The sequence below is a fragment of the Rattus norvegicus genome, chromosome 2, assembly GCF_036323735.1.
Source record: "Rattus norvegicus strain BN/NHsdMcwi chromosome 2, GRCr8, whole genome shotgun sequence".
Lineage (NCBI taxonomy): Eukaryota > Metazoa > Chordata > Mammalia > Rodentia > Muridae > Rattus > Rattus norvegicus.
In genome coordinates this window covers 216,652,261-216,677,541 of record NC_086020.1, presented here as the reverse complement: position 1 = coordinate 216,677,541, position 25,281 = coordinate 216,652,261, and the positions used below count along the sequence as shown (strand labels likewise).

The 25,281-nt window shown below is 38.4% G+C and overlaps 1 protein-coding gene across 2 annotated transcripts in view; it reads right to left on the bottom strand.

The window, feature by feature from the left end:
• The window catches only part of Ndst4 (N-deacetylase and N-sulfotransferase 4), a 332,494-nt gene that overhangs the window by 116,494 nt on the left and 190,719 nt on the right, over nt 1-25,281 (bottom strand). For both annotated transcript variants that reach the window (XM_039102716.2, NM_001191849.2), the window contains 2 exon segments: nt 12,896-13,081; nt 9,672-9,800 (listed from right to left, as the gene is read on the bottom strand). In XM_039102716.2, coding sequence (XP_038958644.1) covers nt 9,672-9,800; nt 12,896-13,081 — 315 coding nt within the window.

The following is a 25,281-nucleotide window of genomic DNA, read 5'->3' as shown; positions in this document are numbered from 1 at the left end:
TTCTGCAAACTCACAGACTGCTAATACACATGGAGGAAAGCTCCTTAGCTAGCCGGTGTGTGTGAGCGGTCCAGCAGCAGTGCAGGAGGAAGTCGGACATGCCTCTAAACTTAACTGCTCTCATTTAAATCGCAGTCCTTCAGCTGTTGTTATCTTTGCTCCTCCCAGGCGTGAGGAATTTAAATTCTTTTAATAGTAGCTGTAATATTTCGGCTTTGTCATTGTTGCACTAGACACAGAGAACAAAAATAATTAACTATATCTGGATTGGAATACGGATGATAGATAATATAATCCAGAAAAATTCTTCGGCAGCTTTGGTAATCATTTCTGTCTCCTGAAGAGCTGCCTTGCTGACCCCCAGCTTCCTCAGACTCTAGAGCAAACTCTGACCTGGGCTTGAACACGATCTACCACGTAGTATAAACGGAGGCTTCAAATAGAAGCAACATCTGGGGCAGAACGCCAACTGTTTACACTTAAATTGTCACAGCTTGGATGATGGGTGTGTTCAAGCTTGGGGAGTTAAAATGTTACAGGTCCCAAGCCAATACTGTGTTGGGTTCATTTATTTCCTTTCTCAAAAACTACTTAACAGGATAAATTTTGAGTTAGTGTGTAGCAACTCAATTAGGACCTACCTTCATTAGTTGCCTTTCCCACACCCTTCTTGGAAGTAAAAGATAAAACAACAACAACAACAACAAACTATTCTCTCATCTGTCAGTTCCAGTCTTAGTTCTTCTATTTACTTTCTACCCACTCATCTCAAATTCAAAAGAATTCTGAAACTCTTCATACACTTCCTGCCTTATTCCGGTGATTACATTTTTAATAACCATTTTGCCTCTTGACCCATAGGTAGCTCCCTCTTTAATCTGCCTGCTATTCCGGGCTGTCCAGAACATCACCAAACATTCTACCTGGACTCAGTAATCTCTTCCTTGCTTGGATGCCACCTCAGCCCCAAAGCCCAGCACCTGGTATTTGCTCCAGGTAACAAAGTCCCTTCCTAATCCTGTGATGTCACATTTCAGCTCAGAAGATGGCAGCTGAGCTGTCATCCATTATCTCTTGGGTCTACTTTCCTTCCCTTCCCTGTGAAATTTCCTTTCTACCTCTTTATACACATGTAAACAAGAGACAGATATAAAACATGTAGTGTTAGAACCCACTTACTGCTCACGTCAATACCTGTAGGTCTCACCCTTCACTAATAGGCATACTTACTGAGATAGATTTTAGTCCCCCCGCTAACAGATATCTGGGTGCCAGGGCCTGGTCAATTAGTTTAAGTCCAAGGAGGTATTTATGACCACACATCCTCTCCGTCCCTTCTTCCTCTTTTGCCTAGGGAACCAGAGCCTGACTCCAGGCTTATTCTGTGAACAAACCCCATCATCACAAACGCATAAGAAGACACTCTCCACTTCTGCTGCCCAGGCTGATTCTTCTCTTCAGAAATCCCACCATGCTGCTTTCTCTGATGGCGGGGTCTGGCCTCTCCTGAGACATTCTCCATCATGCTATTCTCCCTTTTCCTGTCTGTGGAGTTAATAGCTGTTTTAATAAACTCTGTACTCCCAACAATCTGCCTCAGCACTCCTCTTGTACCTTCCTGTGCGATCCTTCAGAAATTCATTATGGAAGTTGAATTAGAGTCTTCTGTCAATTCAAGCCAGCACTCTTCTAGGCACGTAGTTACTGGTTTATCTGAACTTAGCAAGAGACCAGTAGACTTGGCAAGGGTTCATGAATCTAGACATTGTTTTGAAGTCAAGAAGATGCAGTAAACATCCTGTCTCCAGAATTTGCACTTTAATGCTAAATCAAGCAATCCAGAACACTGGCAAACATGCTACTTCGACTCAATAATGTCTCCCCAGTGCTTGAATGTGGCTTCAGCTCCAAAGGACAGCACCTGGTACTTGCTTCAGGTTTTCGAATGTATCCATGTAAACAAAAACCCTAGGAATTCATATTTTTGCAATGGACTTTGTGTATCACAAAATGAGGAAAGGAAAAATTAGATCCAGTAGGGCACATTCATTTCAAGCTTTTTAGTTACTGATGATACCGTCTGATAAGATTTCAGACCTTTTCCTTTTCTCTTTGGAAAGCTATTGTCAGTTCCTGCATATTTTATAGGGTGGTGTCTCTACTTGAATGATGGTGAGCTACCTGGTATAAGCTGTTTCACCTCAGACATGATTAAATTATATTTCTTCCTGTCTGAACAAAGATTATATTGAAAGTACAAGAAGGATTTGGCACTAGGGAAATACATGTTAGTATTTGACAAGTGAGAAACAGTGCAGGAAAATATCAATATGAGATGAGGCCATGATAGGAATCTAAGAAAAATAACAGAGAGTTATCAGAATGTTAAGTGGACAGGAGCCTAGCTATTCTTTTAAGCTGTCGTTCATATGGTTCTATACACTGTTCAATCTAGATACTCATTTTGGCCAAAGCAAGCTGGTATTCCAGGAATACACCCAATTCCTTGTAGTTTCCTGAAACCAAAGGTCTAATGTATAATGATAACTAGATTTTAGAATGTAAAAATTATTCAAATCCACATTTTCTGTTTTAGGGTAGATTAAAAATTAATGTCACATTTTTAAATGTGTAGAATTACAGAAACAGTGAGGTGGAGAGATGCTCGGGGGTTAAGACTGTGTACTGTTCTTGCAAAGGACCTGATTTAGGTTCGAGTCTCCATATCCAGTGCTTTACCTACATCTCCAGTGTCCGGGAATCTGAGGTCATCTTCTGGCTTGCACGTGGACAAACGCAAACAGAGATGCACATACACACACTGACTTGAACATAATAAAAATGAGCTTAAATAATCTTATCAACAAGATGTGTTTCTAAATGCCAGCATTAGTCAACGTTAATATAAGAAAACTTGAAAAGGCATGAAGAACAATAATATTTGGATTTTTGAGAATGGAAAGAACAGCTTACTTTGGTGTAGAAAACACAAAGAACATGAATATTAATGCTGGAAGCAGAATGAAAACTCAACTGCCCCTCCTAGTAGATCTCATGCTTCTTAGACTTCACAGTAGTTGTGGAAGTTAGACAAGAGAAACATATAGAATTTTTCAAGGAACTTAATCTAGTTCCCTTCCTTCGGGCTCATGAATTCCCAAGGTGACAGAAAGAACTATATATTTTCTGAGTCTATTTTAAGCACACCAGAGGGGAGGAATATTGGTTGAGTGCTTCATGAGCCTTCAAGCTTTCTTAGCCTTATAGATTCTTACATATAAAAAATATGTGTAATTTCAGACAGTACTGAATGATCAAAATTCAAAATGATTCTGTCACATCTGCAAATATCATTGTGTCCAGGATGCTGTTGGTGGAAGATACCCCTGCACTCTACAATGTATCTACTAGTAACATCATCAAGCTTTAGCTATTCTCGTACATGTCAATGACATTTTGATATCTTGTTCTTTCCAAATTCAAAAATTACAAAGATTCCCATTTACAATACTGGTCTGTAATGTTTCAATGAAATGCAAATTATATTATTTATGTTGTAAAATGTCAGTATTTTTCTAAAACTCTAATTGCTCCAGAGCATAGAAATCTCTGACTTGCTATCTCAGGAATAACTGAAGTGACTGACTCCTCATTCTTACAGAAGTTTCATTACGGATACCTCAGTTACATCACTCTTAGTAAGTCCAGTGGGGATCCACAGCTATCGCTGTACGATGTTCAAGGCCACAAAATTCTGAGACCATTCCATTAGCTTGCCTGAAAGCAATTGGAAGTTGCCGTTACTCCTTGGTAGGTTTTACCTTGCTAGATTTTGTAGATTTATCCACAAATAATAATGACTAAGCATAATTCCAACAACGTATCCATCTGGGTCTGGGCTTATGTTTTTCTTTCTTTCATTTTCTTTTCTTAATTTTTTTTAAGTTTGGACAGTTTTATTGCTGTTCTCTTTTCATTAGTTACTTATAGGACTATTTAAATTATCTACTTAATTTAGATTTAATTTGGTAGGTCATATACATATGAAAATTCCTCTTTTTGTTTAGATATTTTGGTATAGATTTTTTAAAATATTTTAATATGCATCTCTGAGTTTCCTAGGTATCTGCTGTACTCTTTTTCCTTTTCATGTCTAATATTATTAATTTAGGCCCTAGCTAACTTTTGATTAATTTGGCTAAATATTTGTTAATCTTGTTCATCTTTTCAAAGAACCAAAATTTTATTTTATTGATTTTCTTGTGATTTTGTTCTTGTTGGTATTTTATCCTGCTTCCAACATAAAGTTTCATGGTCTTTGTGTTTTCTACACCAGAGCATTGATTTCAGCTCTAATTTTTATTTCTATTTTGATTTTTTACTTACTTTTCTTTTTACCACTTTTAGGGATTATATTATAATTATATTATTATTGCATCTTTTCTCACTTTCCTTTCCTGCTCCCAAACCCTCTTATATACCCCCTCCCTTGCTCTTTTTCAAATGTGTGACCTCTTTCTTTCATTAATTGTTGTTACATACATACATGTATATATTCTTGAACATAACCTGCTATGTCTAACATAACCTGCTCTGTCTATGTTATGTGATGCGATTTGTATGTATGGTTTTAGGGAAGACCACTTGGTACCAGATAACCAATAGATATGTTCGTCCCTGGGAAAGTCAGTTTCCCCTACTCTCACCATTTCTTAGCTGCCCACAATCAAAATGCAGAGTAATGGAGTTTAGTCTCAATGAATACATCTACAAAAAACTTAGATACCTAAAGTTCAGGGAACATTAGCGAAGAGCAGGCGGTAAGATTGTTAAATCTAGAGGAACAAGGAGGTTGTTGAAATAGTGTGTACTGTATCTCAGTAGGTAATGAGATATCTAGTAATGTCAAAGTTATACTCGTAGTTTTTCTGATATGACTGCATGAACATGAGATGAGGAAAGATAACAATATCAGATATGCTAAAATGGTTGGGGATGGGAGAGGTGGATCCCAAGACCTCAACTCTACAAAAAATTTCAGCCCTATTTTTTAATGTCTCTACCTGTGTGTTCATTTGTTGTTTTTTCTTTTTCAAGAACTTTGGGTGCAACGTTGTTATTAATATGAGGTCTCTCCGGTTTATAAACAGAGTGTCATTAACCCGAAGAGAGACAAGGTCATAGGTTTTAGTACACTGTATTTTTACTTTTATATTCAATAGTGCATTGTTTTGGTTTCCACGAGTTTATGTACTTTTGTCATTTCTAATTTTGTTGGTATGCAGCTTTGTTTCTTTGTGGGTAGATCACATGTAGGATGTTATTTCAATATTCATAAATTCATTTAGACTTGCTTTGTATCCTAATGTTTGGCCTTTTTTTGGAGAAAGTTACTATAAAGCTGTGGAGAAGAAAGTCCATTCGTTGTTGTTTGGATGAAAGGGTCTATAGCTGACTGTTAGATCTGTTTGATTTATGATGTCATTTAGCTTCAGAGCCTCTCTATTTAGTTTTTCCTGGATGACCTCTATGTGGGTCAGAGTGAAGTATTGAAGTGGCCCACTGTTGCTGTGTTGGGTCATGATATCTGTAGCATGTTTCTCTACCAAACTGAATGGTATCTACTTTGATTGCTACTTCTGTTCACTGTGCTCATTTTGAACAACACTATTTTTTAATACCCCTCTGGGGATCATTTGGCCAATCAAGACTTCATAGCACCATAATACAGTATGCTGTTCTACCTGCACTCCCACTTCTCTTTCTGCTTTCTGTGTGCTGCTCGGGCTCCTTTATCCAAAGAGCCCAAATAGTGTATTTTGAGTTAACCACCAATCCCAATGCTAACAGCAAGTGTAGTTTGTCATTAGCTACAAGGAGATTGCTGAAACTCCCCTTCTTCCCTTCTCTTTTCAGCTTGAAATCAAAACACATTCATATGTCATAATGAGCCTTTTAAGTGAGGTTTACAGTGGTAAGGATTGGTTTTTGTTTGTTTGTTTGGTTGGTTCACCATTACTATCGATGCAGTAGTAAATGCAATATTATCTTCTATTTTAAAACTCATTTACATCTGAGAATGATGCTTTATGAACTGTATTAGATTCAATTTTTAGAGCAAGATGTTGAAACCTATTAATTAGGCATTCAAGCAATAAAGGCTAGAAGCAGTCAAACATGGCCAGGACATACAGAAGAGGCAACACGCAGTGTGCTGACGATGACTGAATTCCTCTTAAGGAGGTTAGAACAGATATGGGTTAAGAGTGGAGCAGTTAATGAAAACAAAGATAAAAGGACTGGGAGATGAATGTATTCTTCTGAGAATACATTCTCAATGAGGGCATTGGGAAGGACCAGGGCATCTATGAGACTACATTCTCAATTCTCAATGAGGACTGCAGAAAGGCAACAGTTTCCATGTTAATTTTCACAGACATTCACATGTAACTTCAATTTTTGGTAATATCTTTTATAATTCTGTGGTAATTAAAAAAAATCCTTTCTTTCTGAAGAATACATAGCCTCCATTTTTCTCATATTCATTATGAGCCCAACATACAAATCCAGCAGTCTTCTCTCTTTTGACATATGCAAATAGTCACTTTGATGGGAAGAGATTTAATGTCCAGATAACTGGTTTCTATTCCAATTTAATTCAATATTCTTATTTAATTTATAAGTTACTTTATGATTTTGCAAACAACACAGGTTTGTTTACATTCAATTTCCTTATGACTCTAAAATATTTTATATAAATTACCTAACAAAAAGCCATTTCAAACATAGTCGATGTTTCCTTCTGGCTTTATTTAGAGCATGCACCTCTTGCTATGTGCACGAAAATTTCTTACATTAAGCAAGGTGGTTATAGCATAAATTCCATTACCTCCTGTGTTCCATGAGTGATGAGATGTTAATGAGGACATGCTTCTCTGAGACCTCAGAAATGAAATCATTATGAGAGAAAAGTCAGAGAGCTGAAATAATCCTGACATCTCATGGTCATATAGTCCCACACTGCTGTGCCTTTCCACATATATTTACTGTACATTTTCATAGCTAAAAGAGCACAACTTAAAGAAATGGAGCAAACTTTGTATTAGATGTTCAGTTAAGTTAATAAAGAATTAAGTCTTTGGTTACCTGAGTATCAAATAATAACCCATTATTATACATTTTCACTTCAGCTTTCCACAAATGGATACTTTAGAACTTACATGTGTGTCTGATATATTAACCTATAATATATTTATTAATCTAAAATATTATTTGAGCTAAATTTTACTGCAGACTAAATTAAAAATGTTAAATTTGGGTTACAGAACAATTTATTAATGTGTATATTTACCCCATTTTAAGAATGTGAAGAACATTGGGAGACTAATTGAGAATTATTATATTGTATAATATAATACACATAACCACACATGCTTAATAAAGTGTCTTCTTGGCAAGCATCATAAATAATCTTACTTTGGGAATGAAGTCTAGTGTCTCTTTCTTATGCCTAATTTTACCAACTATTCTTGAGAGGAATTGTAAAAAAATTCTGAAACGGACGTTGATAATGTTGAATGTTAACATGAAGATAAAAAGAAAGTTCTCAAGTAAACTTTGAGGCTTCATACTTCAAAGACCTAGGAAAGACAACAATGCTAAGGTCAAGCAAGCATAAAGAAGAGAAAGTAATAACAATAGCAGAAATAACTAAGAGACGATAAAAAAACACCAGAGATATATAATCAATTACCTCCAAGCTGAGATTTTAAAAAATGTATAAAGTTAAACAGAGAACAACAAAGATATATGTTTTAGATAATGAAATCAGAGACAGAAGAAGAAACAATGTAATCGCTGCTACAAAATACAGAGGATTTTGAGGTTGCTATAGATACCATATATCAACAAATCAAAGTACAAGGTTGAACTTTCTAGAAATGTGTCTAACAAGAGTCACAAAGAGAAAGTCTGGACAAATCAATGAAGAGGGAAATTAATCCAGTAATTCAAAGCCTGTAAACAGGTGTTAGAGAGATGGTTCAGTGTTTAAGATTACTGGTTGCTCTGTCAGAGGACCTAGGTTCCAGCACCACAAGTTGGATTGTAACTGTCTGTAACTCCAGGTCTTGGGAATCCAATGCCCTCCAGGTACATCATGGACACACTTGGTGCACATACACATTTCTAGGAAAGTCACTCAAAGTCACTCATACGCATATGATAAATAAATAGTGGAACCTTGTCAACTACTCAGTGGTAGTGCAGTCATGGATTGTGGAGGAGAACCCATAGCCACTACTTTATTAAACCAGTACAGTCCCTAAAAACAATTTCGTCATTTCCCCCTCATTTCCACATGTAAATATAGTTTTCACCCCTTATCAAGGAAACTTTTTTTTTCAACAGAGACTACTATAGAAACTACAACCAATCAAAATACAGAGTTGTATCCAGGTCCAGTGGAACATCAACAAACACTCCAGCACCCAACGCTCAGGGAGCATTTCTGGAAAAGGATCAGAATGGCCCTCATAGCCAAACGACCGAAGAGTTTGCTGTGAGAAGTGTCCTCTAGGAATTTCAGGACTTATTATTGCCCAAACATGAGCTGAACAAGGTTGATAGTAATCAACACACCAAAATTGGTGAGGGGAAGACCAAGAGGCTTCAACTCTACTCAGAAGAACTACAGGCAGCTGAAGGATGCTGAGATTGGCAGAAACAGTCTTGCTCGGGTTAGAAAACGCCAGCTGGTTATCCAGTACCAAATTGTCAGCTCTTAAAGTGTTTTTATATCACATAGACTGGACAGGTTATATTTCAAATACAGTTATGCACATACATGCATACAATAACAATTAATGAAGAAAGAGGCCATGGTTTTGAAAGATAGCAATAAGGGAATATGGGGGATATGGAGGAAGGGAAAGGAAGAGGGAAATGGTGTAATTATATTACAATCTCAAAATAGTCTCTATAAAGGAATTCAGGATTTTCTGATTTCCCTGAAGACCAAGCAAATATTTTGTGTTAATATTAATTTTTCTAAAATTGGTCCAAAAAGCAGATGAAGAAGTAAAGTTCCAAACGCCTGTTACGAAGGAGCATTACCCTAATAGTAAGAACAGAGAACAACACAACAAAAGCAAAGGAATTACTTGTTAATGTCCTTTATAAATATGGGCATAACAACCCTCATGGGTGGGAGACGTGGGACACACTAGCCAAACAACCTCAACAGTATACTAAAATAATTCTTCACCATGCTTATACCGGATTTATTCCAAGGATGAACGGATAGTGCAGAATATGAAAGTCATGGAATGTTATCTATTTATCATTTTAAGAATGAACAACAATTGAAAAGAATTTAATCATCTAACTATGTACAAAAAACATTAGAAAAAGCTACCATCTTTTCATGATAAAGACATCACGAATTAGGAATACAAGAAAAATGGTGGTGGTGGTACATACTATCCAGCTCTGCAGAGGTAGAGGAACCTTTGTGAGTTCAAGCCAAACTTACGTTACATAACAAGTTCTAGATTGGCTAAGATACCTAGTAAGACCATGCTTGGGAAAATATCCTCATGGTTTAGATTAAAAAATATAACTTATTTGACAACAATGACCACTCTTGTAAAATGTGTGAGTAGAACACGTACTGGATTTAGAAGAATTGTGAGGAAAAGTTCACCTCCTTTGATACTTTTATCCAATTCTTGAGGTCCTCCTGGATACTCCTTGTAGAAAATAGTATGCGTGAACAGCCCACAGGTCTGTCGAGGGAGGACCTAAGGACAAAGAGGTAAAGTCAGCCCACCGGTAAGATTTAACTAGGAACAGTTACTACTCTCATACGTTTACAGTCAGAAAGTGTTCCTGATGACGTACTGCAATCAAGAGTTGATGCCGGTTTAATTTTATACATGGCAGGGGAGTAACTGAATAAAAAAAATACAATTTGTAGTTTAGAATACACTCCCAGTTAACTTAGTTCTATAAATCTGAAGTATTGCATTACTTGCGTTAAAGAATAAAAAGTTGTTCAAGGGTTCACTTCATTCAGCCAGCTCCCAAGGTTATACTTCTCATCTCATTAAGCTTCTCTCTTCGCTTCTGAGTCTCAGGCTTGTGTAATATGCATGCAGGTCTGGGATTCAAAGTAAACTCTCCTCTTCACCTCTACCTTACTTTGTCTGTACCACACCCAGACTTTTTATTCATCTCAGTAGTAGTCAAACCGTTTAATGACTGTTTCTGGACTATTTTTCTTTAATTCTTCTATAAATCTGGATGTCCAACAGACACAACAAATCAGCAAATTGGCTATAAAAGTCTTATTTTGAACAATAAACTACTTACAGTCTATTGGATAATGCACTCAGCTATACAAGAAAGTCAGGATGGCGTTGTCCTTTAGTTAAATTTCAAAACTAAATTCAAGGTAAATAAAAGCATGCAGCCTTAGTTAAAGGAACACTTCTTTTCATGATATGTTGGGTGATTTTAGAAAGGAGGAAAATCTCAGTACTTTTGGTCTTTAAATTTGTGTGAAGAATTCTTTTTATTCCTTCTGATTTCTTAGACATCAATTGTACTGTTGGCGTTATCAATGGTTTCTGGTAACATGCTATGTTCTTTGGTCCACTGGTGCTACATTTTAATAATGATATAACTATATCCCTATGACAAAATCACATGTCAAATTCAGGTAGCTATATATTTCTGTGTTCTCTTCTTAGAGATTAGATATAGAAATAGACAAACAGACAGACAGACAGACTGATAGATAGTTCAAGTAGTAATCTGACTAATGGACCAGTAAAAATTGAACAGAATGAGATAGTTTGAAACTCTAGATTGTCAAGGTAAAATCTTGACAACTAATGATAGAAATATGAGAAGACGCCTGGAACTGAAGGTGAGAAGTTTAAAATTGTTTTTTTTTAAATTGGACATTTTATGTATTTACACTTTGAATGTTCTACCCTTCCCCCCCCTTTCCCATCTTCTATGCCCACCTCCCCCTGCTTCTACGAAGACGCTTCCCTCCCAACCACCCACTCCGACATCAACACCCTGGCAGTCCCCTACATTGGGGAAACAAGCCTTCACAGGACCAAGGGCTTCTTTTCCTATTGATGCCAGACAAGGCCATTCTCTGCTACATATGTGGCTGGAGCTATGGGTTCTTCCATGTGTACTCTTTGGTTGGATATTTAGACCCCAGGAGCTCAGGGGTTTCTTGATGATTGATATTGTTGTTCTTCCTATGGGACAGCAAACCCCTTCAGGTCCTTCAGTCCTTTCTCTAACTCCTCCATTGGGGTCCCCGTTATCAGTCCAATTGTTAGGTCTAAGTATCCTCATCTGTATCAGTAAGGTTATGACAGAGCCTTTCAGGAGATAGTCATGTCAGGCTCCTGTCAGCAAGCACTTCTTGCCATCAGCAATAGTGACTAGGTTTGGTGGCTGCATATGGGATGGATCCCCAGGTAGGGCAGGCTCTGTATGGCCTTTCCTTCAGTCCCCACTCTACTCTTTGTCTCTATATTTCTTCTCATGAGTATTTTGTTCTCCCTTCTAAGAAGGACTGAAGCATCCACATGTTGGTCTTCCTTCTTCTTAAGCTTCATAAGGTCTGTGAATTCCTTTTTGGGTATTCTGAGCTTTTGGGCTAATATTGACTTATCAGTAAATGCATATCACGTGTGTTATTTTGTGGCTTGGTTTTCTCACTCAGGATGATATTTTCTAGTTCCATCCATTTGCCTAAGAACTTCATGAAGTCACTATTTTTAATAACTGAATAGTACTCCATTGTGTAAATTTACCAATTTTTCAGTATCCATTCCTCTGTTGAAGGGCATCTGGGTTCTTTCCAGCTTCTGTCTATTATAAATAAGGCTGCTATGAACATAGTAGAGCACGTGTCTTTGCTATATGTTGGAGCATCTTTTGGGTATATGCCCAGGAGAGGTATAGCTGGGTCCTCAGGTGTTGCTCAGGTTCTTGCTCTGCCTCCCGCCGTCTGATTATCTCTGATGTTAGTTGGTCTTACTGTCTCTGAATGAAGCTTGTCCCTCCTGTAGGCCTGTGAGCCTATATCTTAGGAATGAGAGCACTCCTGGGAGACCAGCTCTCTCTGGTTAGGCTTTGGGTCTGGAAGGCTGCAGGACAGCCTTAGCTCTGGGTGCAGATGGAGACCCAAACTGTCTACTTTGAACCAAGGAAATGGTGCCACCTTTCATTTTAAATAAATAATGCTAACTTCCCATCTGAAATTCATATGGTTTTATTTGCATTTCTCCTAATGGATACATTGTTCTCAAATTGGATTCATAATTTTTTAGCTAATACACTTGGAAAGGAATTTTATCCTGCCTTTCCATGAAATATGCAAGAAAGAAAGAATGAAAATAAGCAATATCGTAAGATGCTCTGAATGCCTGAAAGTCAAAAAACACTAGCTGGATGGAGTTAGCTCTCAGATGTCATTGCTTCCTTTTATGTGTTGTAGGGAACTCACTGGAGAGTTGTTCCTTTAGCTCTTTGTAAAAGCAGTCAAAGAAGCAGTACTGAGGAACTCCTTTGGAGAAGCATAGGAGCCCCAGACCAAATTTCTAATTGAAAATGTCAATGTATAATCTATTCAATCCTCCCCACTATTTCCAGATTGTCATACACTCACTAAAATCATTCCATAACCTAATCCTAGAAAACAAGCCTGTAGTCAAATAGTATGGCTGAGTGTGCAGTCAGCTTCCTGGCACGGTGGAAACTTCTGATAGTCATGACGTTCTGTGTTGCATCCTTAGACAAACTGCTTACCCCTTCACTTACACCCAGGTATCAAGGGCCTTAAGACATAGCAGTATGTGCTCACCATGATGTTGTTGTGAATGAAACCCTTCCGGTACCGTGCAGGCTTTAGATGTGGATATTCTTCAGTGCTGGTGACCTGAATACCCCAGACCTTCTTCCAAGCTGCATAAAGCTGAATATGGACTGGGTAGACTCCTGAATGATGTGGGGCCACTGCATAGCCCAGGTTGATCGGAATTCCATGTTCCTAAAAGAAATCAGAAGAACACCATTATGATGCGTAGCCAATTGAATAAAAAAGTGGCATTTTTATTTACTTGGTATATATATATATATATATATATACCAATATATATATATATATATATATATATATCCCTATTAAGTAGGAGGAAATATCAAAATAGGAAGACAGAGTTTTTAATCTTCAGTTTAACAGGACCATGGAGATCTGATGCTACCCTATCATGAATATAGTACATACTTCAAGCTTGTTTTGTGTGCATAAAATGAAGTGTGGCACTTATACACATAAGGTTTGAGATGATGGTAGTGTTGCAGACTACCATATAGCATCCTTGCAAAAGATGTGACCCCAGTTGGGCTTCTTAATGATTAACGTTCCTGAATCCCAGCTCAGAAAAGGGCATGCAATTCTCACTTTAGTCCCCAGATTTTTCCTGTCACCTCTTTGATGCAACTGTGGTATAATTTCATGGGACCTCCTGTGTAAGAGTATAGCATGCGCATCTGTCAGGGAAAACTCGAGGACCCTCCATGAACTCTGTGGTCATGGGAAGAATCTCACCCCTGCTGGTAAGGCTTTTCACATGTAGCTGATTGGGGAAGGGATGCTCACATTCCCGTGTTAGGAAGCCCAAGGAATTCATTGGCTCTTCAGGGTGAACTTTGGCAGAATCACGGCTTTGTCTTTGGGACCTCAGGTGGACATTGTTTATTTCTCACCTGTGGGGACTTAGCCACAATGTATCCCTTTACCAGGCAGATAAAGGAAAAATAAAAATGTGTTACGTGAGAAATTATCTAAACATAGAAGAGGAAGATAGGACACAGGGTGTGTGTGTGTGTGTGTGTGTGTGTGTGTGTGTGTGTGTGTGTGCGCGCGCGCCTGTGTTTATGTGCATGATGAATGTGGTGTTGAAGCACATCAAGGATGTAAATCTGATCCGTAAAGTAATTAGAGCTTTTCATTTTCTTTGTCTGGTTGGATTTAATAGTATGTGAATCTCCTGAATTTGAAGGGCTAGTGTGTCTGTTACTCTCTTCAAGAAGGAATTTGGGAAATGACAGGATCCAAGTCTTATATTAAGGAGTTAATTTCTGTGACTAAAAATTAGATGAAAATTGGTAACAAAACAAGATTGCACATGTTTTGTGCAGTTTACAGGATAGAGCATTAATGGATGCAGAGCGTGATGAAGAGTTAAAGTCCAGGATACCTTTGTATGCTAAGGTAATATGCTAAGGACAATGGGAAGGTAAACATTAGATCTCACATTTCACCAAAAACTTTAGAAACTTAATTTACTTTCCAAGGCATACAATTGACTGTGAGGTACTTTAACATATAGTCAACTCTAAATGGTTACAGGTAAACATTTAAAACAAGAATGTGAAAATGTTTCAGTCATTGATGTTATATTTCTAAGTTTGTGAAATGGATATGCAGCTTTCTCATTTCTACTTCTTTTCATAACTTTCCCTTTAAATGCTTATGTGCTTTACAAAGTCTTGACTTTCATCAATTGAGCTTATAAATGAGGATTTACAGTCAGATATGAAAGTTGATTGAATCAATAAACAGAGCACAAAATTGTTGACTATTGCTGTTTATATTGTCTGTTACAGGCACACAAAACAGGGGAAAAATTCAGTCTTGGATGAGAGGCAAGCAGCCAGTGGACCTTTGGGGCATCACTCACATGCTACATTGGCCTCGAAGATGGGCACTAAATAGTTCATGTCACTATTAGTTTCCTTTTATGGGACGACCCTTATTTTGTAGCCAAATTCAGTTCTATTTCATCAAGACTGTTTTCTTACATCTATTATAATAAATGACTCTATAAAAATACTGAATTATGAAATCGATGCTATAAAATGAGCTAGAGCCTTTTCCTAGGCATGAGGGAAAACAGATTGCTTAGCACTAGGAAAGAATTGAATTTCTTAGAAGAGCCTCTTCCCTCCCCTCTTCTGCCCTTCTCTCCAATCCCTTCTCTCTCCTACCCTCCTTCCCCTCCCCTTTCCTCCCCTCCCGTCCTCTCCTCTCCATTCTTCTCCCCTCCCCTCCCCTCTCCTCTTTGCTTCTCTCATCCATAACATTTGTGGGTCCAGAAATCGAATCCCATTCCTCGTTAATGCCAAGAGAATGTTCTATCACTGACATAAACCCTAACTCTTAACTTAAGTTTTCTGTACAAAACAAAGTTGGAAAACTCTAGAGACACAGTGTCTATGTCACCTGGACCCATTACAGGGTCCTCCACTGAACTGCAAACAACATTGGTTCCTTTTGGTCTGGTGACTGGTACATGATGATGAAGGTGAGGGTCTGGAAATGATGAAGACGAGGGATCACCCAGTAATGAAGGTGTCCGGTCCACCATGACATCACCAATGAAACAGAGATGGACTTAATTCCACATGGAAGAAATCTAGGGGTAAGGATGCTAATATCCTTTTTTCAGGTAAATTGAATTGATGTGGCTCTTTTGCCTGGGACAGACAGCACTTGGGACACATGGACAAGGGAACTTTTCTCCATGTTCTTATTCTTGCAATTGTTAAGTGATGGTAAGTCCTATAGTTTAGTATATGATAAAACAAGAGTGCAGAAACCCTAATATTCTCCAACAAGAAACGTGTTGGCCTCACTTTGTACTATGATCTGGGGCTTCATTCCAAATGTGAGGCCTTACATCTTAGATAGGCAGGGTAGTGTCACAGAAAGGAAGAGATTAAAATAAAGTCCGCATAAGGAATTGAAATAACAAACAACTATATTCATCTTACCAAAAGGCATTTCACTTTTTGATATGGAGTATAAGGAATTGTAGAAATTTTCTGAAAAATCAGGAGGGAAAAGCAATCGGCTTGGTGAGCAGGAAGGAAGGATCAGTAAAAATGATTGTATTATACTTATTGATTTCTGGAGGCTCAATGTAATACTATCTGTAAGGTCATGCTATCGCAGGGGCTCTGGAACTCAATCAAAGTAGTAAATCACCCTAGGTAATTATGAGTTTATACTTTTTCAATCAAAATGATAACAGAAAGTGAAAAGGAATTCCCTCGTAAGTCTTTTCCTGTTATCAAGGGGTTTACTGAGCTAGAAAGCTTCATTCTTAACTGTCCACAGCTTAAAATCCAATTCACAGAGAGTTGGTCAACTAAAACATAAACCAAATGTCGTATTTACACAAGATCAGAACAATTACAGACTGGGGATGGCCTTTCCATGTAAACATATGAAACACTCAACTCATATAAGACAGACACAAATGATAGTTGAGAAAATAAAATTCAAGACCATTTTTATGATTTATTTACAAGTCATGCAGGATAGAAAGATAATAGACATCACAAACAAACATGTAATATTACTAAATAAGAAACTGTCGTCCCGTGGGGGAGGGCCCAGGAGTGGCAGGACCCCTGCCTGAGACACCGCCGGAACCTGAAAGAAACAGACCGGATAAACAGTTCTCTGCACCCAAATCCCATGGGAGGGAGAGCTAAACCTTCAGAGAGGCAGACAAGCCTGGGAAACCAGAAGAGACTGCTCCCTGCACACACATCTCGGACGCCAGAGGAAAAAGCCAAAGACCATCTGGAACCCTGGTGCACTGAAGCTCCCGGAAGGGGCAGCACAGGTCTTCCTGGTTGCTGCCGCTGCAGAGAGCCCCTGGGCAGCACCCCATGAGCGAACTTGAGCCTCAGGACCACAGGTAAGACCAAATTTTCTGCTGCAAGAAAGCTGCCTGGTGAACTCAAGACACAAGCCCACAGGAACAGCTGAAGACCTGTAGAGAGGAAAAACTACACGACCGAAAGCAGAACACTCTGTCCCCATAACTGACTGAAAGAGAGGAAAACAGGTCTACAGCACTCCTGACACACAGGCTTATAGGACAGTCTAGCCACTGTCAGAAATAGCAGAACAAAGTAACACTAGAGATAATCTGATGGCGAGAGGCAAGCGCAGGAACACAAGCAACAGAAACCAAGACTACATGGCATCATCAGAGCCCAATTCTCCCACCAAAGTAAACACGGAATATCCAAACACACCAGAAAAGCAAGATCTAGTTTCAAAATCATATTTGATCATGATGCTGGAGGACTTCAAGAAAGACATGAAGAACTCCCTTAGAGAACAAGTAGAAGCCTACAGAGAGGAATCGCAAAAATGCCTGAAAGAATCGCAAAAATCCCTGAAAGAATTCCAGGAAAACATAAATAAACAAGTAGAAGCCCATAGAGAGGAGACACAAAAATCCCTGAAAGAATTCCAGGAAAACACAATCAAACAGTTGAAGGAATTAAAAATGGAAATAGAAGCAATCAAGAAAGAACACATGGAAACAACCCTGGATATAGAAAACCAAAAGAAGAGACAAGGAGCTGTAGATACAAGCTTCACCAACAGAATACAAGAGATGGAAGAGAGAATCTCAGGAGCAGAAGATTCCATAGAAATCATTGACTCAACTGTCAAAGATAATGTAAAGCGGAAAAAGCTACTGGTCCAAAACATACAGGAAATCCAGGACTCAATGAGAAGATCAAACCTAAGGATAATAGGTATAGAAGAGAGTGAAGACTCCCAGCTCAAAGGACCAGTAAATATCTTCAACAAAATCATAGAAGAAAACTTCCCTAACCTAAAAAAAGAGATACCCATAGACATACAAGAAGCCTACAGAACTCCAAATAGATTGGACCAGAAAAGAAACACCTCCCGTCACATAATTGTCAAAACACCAAACGCACAAAATAAAGAAAGAATATTAAAAGCAGTAAGGGAAAAAGGTCAAGTAACATATAAAGGGAGACCTATCAGAATTACACCAGACTTCTCGCCAGAAACTATGAAGGCCAGAAGATCCTGGACTGATGTCATACAGACCCTAAGAGAACACAAATGCCAGCCCAGGTTACTGTATCCAGCAAAACTCTCAATTAACATTGATGGAGAAACCAAGATATTCCATGACAAAACCAAATTTACACAATATCTTTCCACAAATCCAGCACTACAAAGGATAATAAATGGTAAAGCCCAACATAAGGAGGCAAGCTATACCCTAGAAGAAGCAAGAAACTAATCGTCTTGGCAACAAAACAAAGAGAATGAAAGCACACAAACATAACCTCACATCCAAATATGAATATAAAGGGAAACAATAATCACTATTCCTTAATATCTCTCAATATCAATGGCCTCAACTCCCCAATAAAAAGACATAGATTAACAAACTGGATACGCAACGAGGACCCTGCATTCTGCTGCCTACAGGAAACACACCTCAGAGACAAAGACAGACACTACTTCAGAGTGAAAGGCTGGAAAACAACTTTCCAAGCAAATGGTCAGAAGAAGCAAGCTGGAGGAGCCATTCTAATATCAAATAAAATCAATTTCCAACTAAAAGTCATCAAAAAAGATAAGGAAGGACACTTCATATTCATCAAAGGAAAAATCCACCAAGATGAACTCTCAATCCTAAATATCTATGCCCCAAATACAAGGGCACCTACATATGTAAAAGAAACCTTACTAAAGCTCAAAACACACATTGCACCTCACACAATAATAGTGGGAGATTTCAACATCCCACTCTCATCAATGGACAGATCATGGAAACAGAAATTAAACAGTGATGTCGACAGACTAAGAGAAGTCATGAGCCAAATGGACTTAACGGATATTTATAGAACATTCTATCCTAAAGCAAAAGGATATACCTTCTTCTCAGCTCCTCATGGTACTCTCCAAAATTGACCATATAATTGGTCAAAAAACGGGCCTCAACAGGTACAGAAAGATAGAAATAATCCCATGCGTGCTATCGGACCACCACGGCCTAAAACTGGTCTTCAATAACAATAAGGGAAGAATGCCCACATATACGTGGAAATTGAACAATGCTCTACTCAATGATAACCTGGTCAAGTAAGAAATAAAGAAAGAAATTAAAAACTTTTTAGAATTTAATGAAAATGAAGATACAACATACTCAAACTTATGGGACAAAATGAAAGCTGTGCTAAGAGGAAAACTCATAGCGCTGAGTGCCTGCAGAAAGAAACAGGAAAGAGCATATGTCAGCAGCTTGACAGCACACCTAAAAGCTCTAGAACAAAAAGAAGCAAATACACCCAGGAGGAGTAGAAGGCAGGAAATAATCAAACTCAGAGCTGAAATCAACCAAGAAGAAACAAAAAGGACCATAGAAAGAATCAACAGAACCAAAAGTTGGTTCTTTGAGAAAATCAACAAGATAGATAAACCCTTAGCCAGACTAACGAGAGGACACAGAGAGTGCGTCCAAATTAACAAAATCAGAAATGAAAAGGGAGACATAACTACAGATTCAGAGGAAATTCAAAAAAATCATCAGATCTTACTATAAAAACCTATATTCAACAAAACTTGAAAATCTTCAGGAAATGGACAATTTCCTAGACAGATACCAGGTATCGAAGTTAAATCAGGAACAGATAAACCAGTTAAACAACCCCATAACTCCTAAGGAAATAGAAGCAGTCATTAAAGGTCTCCCAACCAAAAAGAGCCCAGGTCCAGACGGGTTTAGTGCAGAATTCTATCAAACCTTCATAGAAGACCTCATACCAATATTATCCAAACTATTCCACAAAATTGAAACAGATGGAGCCCTACCGAATTCCTTCTACGAAGCCACAATTACTCTTATACCTAAACCACACAAAGGCACAACAAAGAAAGAGAACTTCAGACCAATTTCCCTTATGAATATCGACGCAAAAATACTCAATAAAATTCTGGCAAACGGAATTCAAGAGCACAACAAAACAATCATCCACCATGATCAAGTAGGCTTCATCCCAGGCATGCAGGGATGTTTGAATATACGGAAAACCATCAACGTGATCCATTATATAAACAAACTGAAAGAACAGAACCACATGATCATTTCATTAGATGCTGAGAAAGCATTTGACAAAATTCAACACCCCTTCATGATAAAAGTCCTGGAAAGAATAGGAATTCAAGGCCCATACCTAAACATAGTAAAAGCCATATACAGCAAACCAGTTGCTAACATTAAACTAAATGGAGAGAAACTTGAAGCAATCCCACTAAAATCAGGGACTAGACAAGGCTGCCCACTCTCTCCCTACTTATTCAATATAGTTCTTGAAGTTCTAGCCAGAGCAATCAGACAACAAAAGGAGATCAAGGGGATACAGATCGGAAAAGAAGAAGTCAAAATATCACTATTTGCAGATGACATGATAGTATATTTAAGTGATCCCAAAAGTTCCACCAGAGAACTACTAAAGCTGATAAACAACTTCAGCAAAGTGGCTGGGCATAAAATTAACCCAAATAAATCAGTTGCCTTCCTCTATACAAAAGAGAAACAAGCCGAGAAAGAAATTAGGGAAACGACACCCTTCATAATAGACCCAAATAATATAAAGTACCTCGGTGTGACTTTAACCAAGCAAGTAAAAGATCTGTACAATAAGAACTTCAAGTCACTGAGGAAAGAAATTGAAGAAGACCTCAGAAGATGGAAAGATCTCCCATGCTCATGGATTGGCAGGATTAATATAGTAAAAATGGCCATTTTACCAAAAGCAATCTACAGATTCAATGCAATCCCCATCAAAATACCAATCCAATTCTTCAAAGAGTTAGACAGAACAATTTGCAAATTCATCTGGAATAACAAAAAACCCAGGATAGCTAAAGCTATCCTCAACAATAAAAGGACTTCAGGGGGAATCACTATCCCTGAACTCAAGCAGTATTACAGAGCAATAGTGATAAAAACTGCATGGTATTGGTACAGAGACAGACAGATAGACCAATGGAATAGAATTGAAGACCCAGAAATGAACCCACACACCTATGGTCACTTGATTTTTGACAAAGGAGCCAAAATCATCCAATGGAAAAAAGATAGCATTTTCAGCAAATGGTGCTGGTTCAACTGGAGGTCAACATGTAGAAGAATGCAGATCGATCCATGCTTATCACCCTGTACAAAGCTTAAGTCCAAGTGGATCAAGGACCTCCACATCAAACCAGACACACTCAAACTAATAGAAGAAAAACTAGGGAAGCATCTGGAACACATGGGCACTGGAAAAAATTTCCTGAACAAAACACCAATGGCTTATGCTCTACGATCAAGAATCGACAAATGGGATCTCATAAAACTGCAAAGCTTCTGTAAGGCAAAGGACACTGTGGTTAGGACAAAACGGCAACCAACAGATTGGGAAAAGATCTTTACCAATCCTACAACAGATAGAGGCCTTATATCCAAAATATATAAAGAACTCAAGAAGTTAGACCGCAGGGAAACAAATAACCCTATTAAAAAATGGGGTTCAGAGCTAAACAAAGAATTCACAGTTGAGGAATGCGGAATGGCTGAGAAACACCTAAAGAACTGTTCAACATCTTTAGTCATAAGGGAAATACAAATCAAAACAACCCTGAGATTTCACCTCACACCAGTGAGAATGGCTAAGATCAAAAACTCAGGTGACAGCAGATGCTGGCGAGGATGTGGAGAAAGAGGAACACTCCTCCATTGTTGGTGGGATTGCAGACTGGTAAAACCATTCTGGAAATCAGTCTGGAGGTTCCTCAGAAAATTGGACATTGAACTGCCTGAGGATCCAGCTATACCTCTCTTGGGCATATACCCAAAAGACGCCTCAACATATAAAAGAGACACGTGCTTCACTATGTTCATCGCAGCCTTATTTATAATAGCCAGAAAATGGAAAGAACCCAGATGCCCTTCAACAGAGGAATGGATACAGAAAATGTGGTACATCTACACAATGGAATATTACTCAGCTATCAAAAACAACGAGTTTATGAAATTCGTAGGCAAATGGTTGGAACTGGAAAATATCATCCTGAGTGAGCTAACCCAATCACAGAAAGACATACATGGTATGCACTCATTGATAAGTGGCTATTAGCCCAAATGCTTGAATTACCCTAGATCCCTAGAACAAACGAAACTCAAGACGGATGATCAAAATATGAATGCTTCACTCCTTCTTTAAATGAGGAAAAAGAATTCCCTTGGCAGGGAAGAGAGAGGCAAAGATTAAAACAGAGACTGAAGGAACACTCATCAGAGCCTGCCCTACATGTGGCCCATACATATACAGCCACCCAATTAGACAAGATGGATGAAACAAAGAAGTGCAGACCGACAGGAGCCGGATGTAGATCTCTCCTGAGAGACACAGCCAGAATACAGCAAATACAGAGGCGAATGCCAGCAGCAAACCACTGAACTGAGATTAGGTCCCTTATTGAAGGAATCAGAGAAAGAACTGGAAGAGCTTGAAGGGGCTCGAGACCCCAAAATTACAACAATGCCAAGCAACCAGAGCTTCCAGGGACTAAGCCACTACCTAAAGACTATACATGGACTGACCCTGGACTCTGACCCCATAGGTAGCAATGAATATCCTAGTAAGAGCACCAGTGGAAGGGGAAGCCCTGGGTCCTGCTAAGACTGAACCCCCAGTGAACTAGTCTATGGGGGGAGGGCGGCAATGGGGGGAGGGTTGGGCGGGGAACACCCATAAGGAAGGGGAGGGGGGAGGGGGATGTTTGCCCGGAAACTGGGAAAGGGAATAACACTCGAAATGTATATAAGAAATACTCAAGTTAATTAAAAAAAAAAAAAAAGAAACTGTCAGGGTGGAGTTTAAAAAGTGACACCGTTTTAAGTGCATTTCAGAATGACATGCTTCACAAAAAGGGGTTTGACACAATCACATGCTTTCCAGTTAAATTCCTACTTCTTGGAGGGCTTGGTGGGGTGGCGCGGTGGTAGTGGTTTAGTAAGACAGTGTGGTCAATTGTTGATATACGTGATAAAATCAATTTTTAAAAAAAATCAACAAAAATAAAATGCATTGAGAATTAGAAGTGGTAGCAACAACAGAAATGAAGGGACTTTCAAAACAATCCTCACTGACCTTTTGTTCTTAGCAATAGAAAGGTGCTTGGCGCCCATTAAGAGTTTTTCAGTTTATTCCTAGTAGGAGTCTAATTATAATTTGATGAGGACTGGAGAATATTCAAAACTATGGACAGTGAGGCTAAGAGTAAGCACGTGGTTTTTTCATGTCAGTACATGTGAGAGGCAGAATCACATGTGGCCTCTTGACATCCAGTATGTACTTCTGCTATCCCGTGTCAGTTCCACTGTGACTGGGTGGAATGGACTCAGATGTGTATTTTGGAAGGAGAACATTTCTTCATTCTGTTTTTGCTTAGGAAAGTTATATAAAGTACAATTCACCATTAAAAAAAATCTCCTTTGCTGTTAGCACTTTTTAATGTAAATGAGTTACAGCCAATTAGGAGTGCCCAGGACAGCTTTTGGAGAGCAGTAGGAAGCAAAGGTTAAACTCTTGTTGGAAAGGAAGACCTTGAAAACAAGACAGTCTGCTAGCAAGGTGGCTGCATGTTTGCAGGGCAACAGGAAGCCTACTACTTGTGACTCTGCCCTACTGGTCTCTCTGAAGTCTTAGCCCCTGGGGAACCAGTTCTTTATGGCTCCTTGAGTCCCTGAGAAGGTTAGGACGGTCTGCCCTACTGCCCTCATAGAGTTTTTGTAAGCACTCAAGGCACCGAGTCAATGCTGTCCTCGTTAAAAATAGTGTGATGTTTTAAACTTCGAAGCCTGAAGGGCAGAGGTAATTTTGCATTTTCTAGTACATATTACAGGTTCGGCAAGTTCAGGTAAGTTGTCTAAAGGTTTGAATGCTAGAAAATGAATAGAAATAACTGTACAACATTTATTTTTGTTATTCAATTTTTATATTGTAATTTAGTTAGGTTATTGGTATTAATAAATGTCTACTACTTCCATGACTCAATATTATATATATGAACATTTTATTATTTTATGTGTGTGTAAATATGGAGGTAGATATTATATATATTATGGCTGGATTTATGTACTTGGTTGCCAGCAGGTAGCCTACAGTAAATATATAGGAGACTACTGATCCTTTAAATGATAAATACTGAGACACGTCCACATTATTAGGTTTATCAGTTCTGGTAGCACAGAACTATAATCCTGGCACTTTGGAAACAGATAAGAGACTCATTCACCCAAGTTTATACTCAGCTATGTAACAAGTTGCAGGCTAAAACGAGACACACTAAAGTTCCATTTCTAACAATCAGGCAACAAAAAATTCAATTCCTCTACCCTTGAAATAATTACTTCTGAGTTCAAGATTTGTGTCAAGTGTTTTCTTACATTCCAGGGCTTTGCTGGATGTAAACTAGAATTTCTTCTGATGTTTGAAATCTTTAGAGGACTGTAGAAAAATATAGGCAAATGTATCCCATTTCATGTTGAAATTTTTCTATGAATATTTGACTCTAAAAAACACCATTATTATTTGAATATGCAGATATTTTGTCTCTGGAAAAAAAATGATGTCCTTGACTTAAACATCTATTAAAGTTTAAGTTTATTTCCAAATAGCATTGGAATATGCAATGACATAATATGTTCATATCTAGCGGTATAAACTTATCCCATTGGTGCCTTTCAAGTATCAGAATTGGTGTCTTCATTTATGTGTTTTCACTGTTACTGCCCCCTCATTTCTAGATTTTGGGGTGGATTAATTTAGGGCCTCATAGGCTTTCCTCCATGCAAATATTTTTGCATTACGCTTTCAATGTCATCTCATATATCCCAAAATCATTGAGTCTAGAGATGTTCCTTTTTATGCCACCACTACAGCCTGTAGCTCTCCAACCACAATAAATTGTGCCAAGAGTATTGCAGAGCATGAGGGACTCCAAGGTAGGTGGCTACAGTTCAACTCTCCTCATGTTGTTTAGTGATTGTGTAAGTCTAAGGGGCTCACGTGACTTTTCTGCCCCTCAGACTCCTTATGTATAAAATTAAGCTGAACTTCCCGAAGGATTAAATAATGGCAGGTATAAATAAGCTAATATTTACCATGCTTAAAACATTATGAAGTCATTAGTTCCCATTTAAGTGTTTACTGGTTCAGAAAAGAAACACAGGTCGTTTCAGAACCTACATTGTTTTGCAAATACAAAGGTGTGGGAAATAATCTTCAAGCAAAGGAAGTGACTACAGAGAGAAGCATGGAGAAAATGCACGCTCGAAGAGA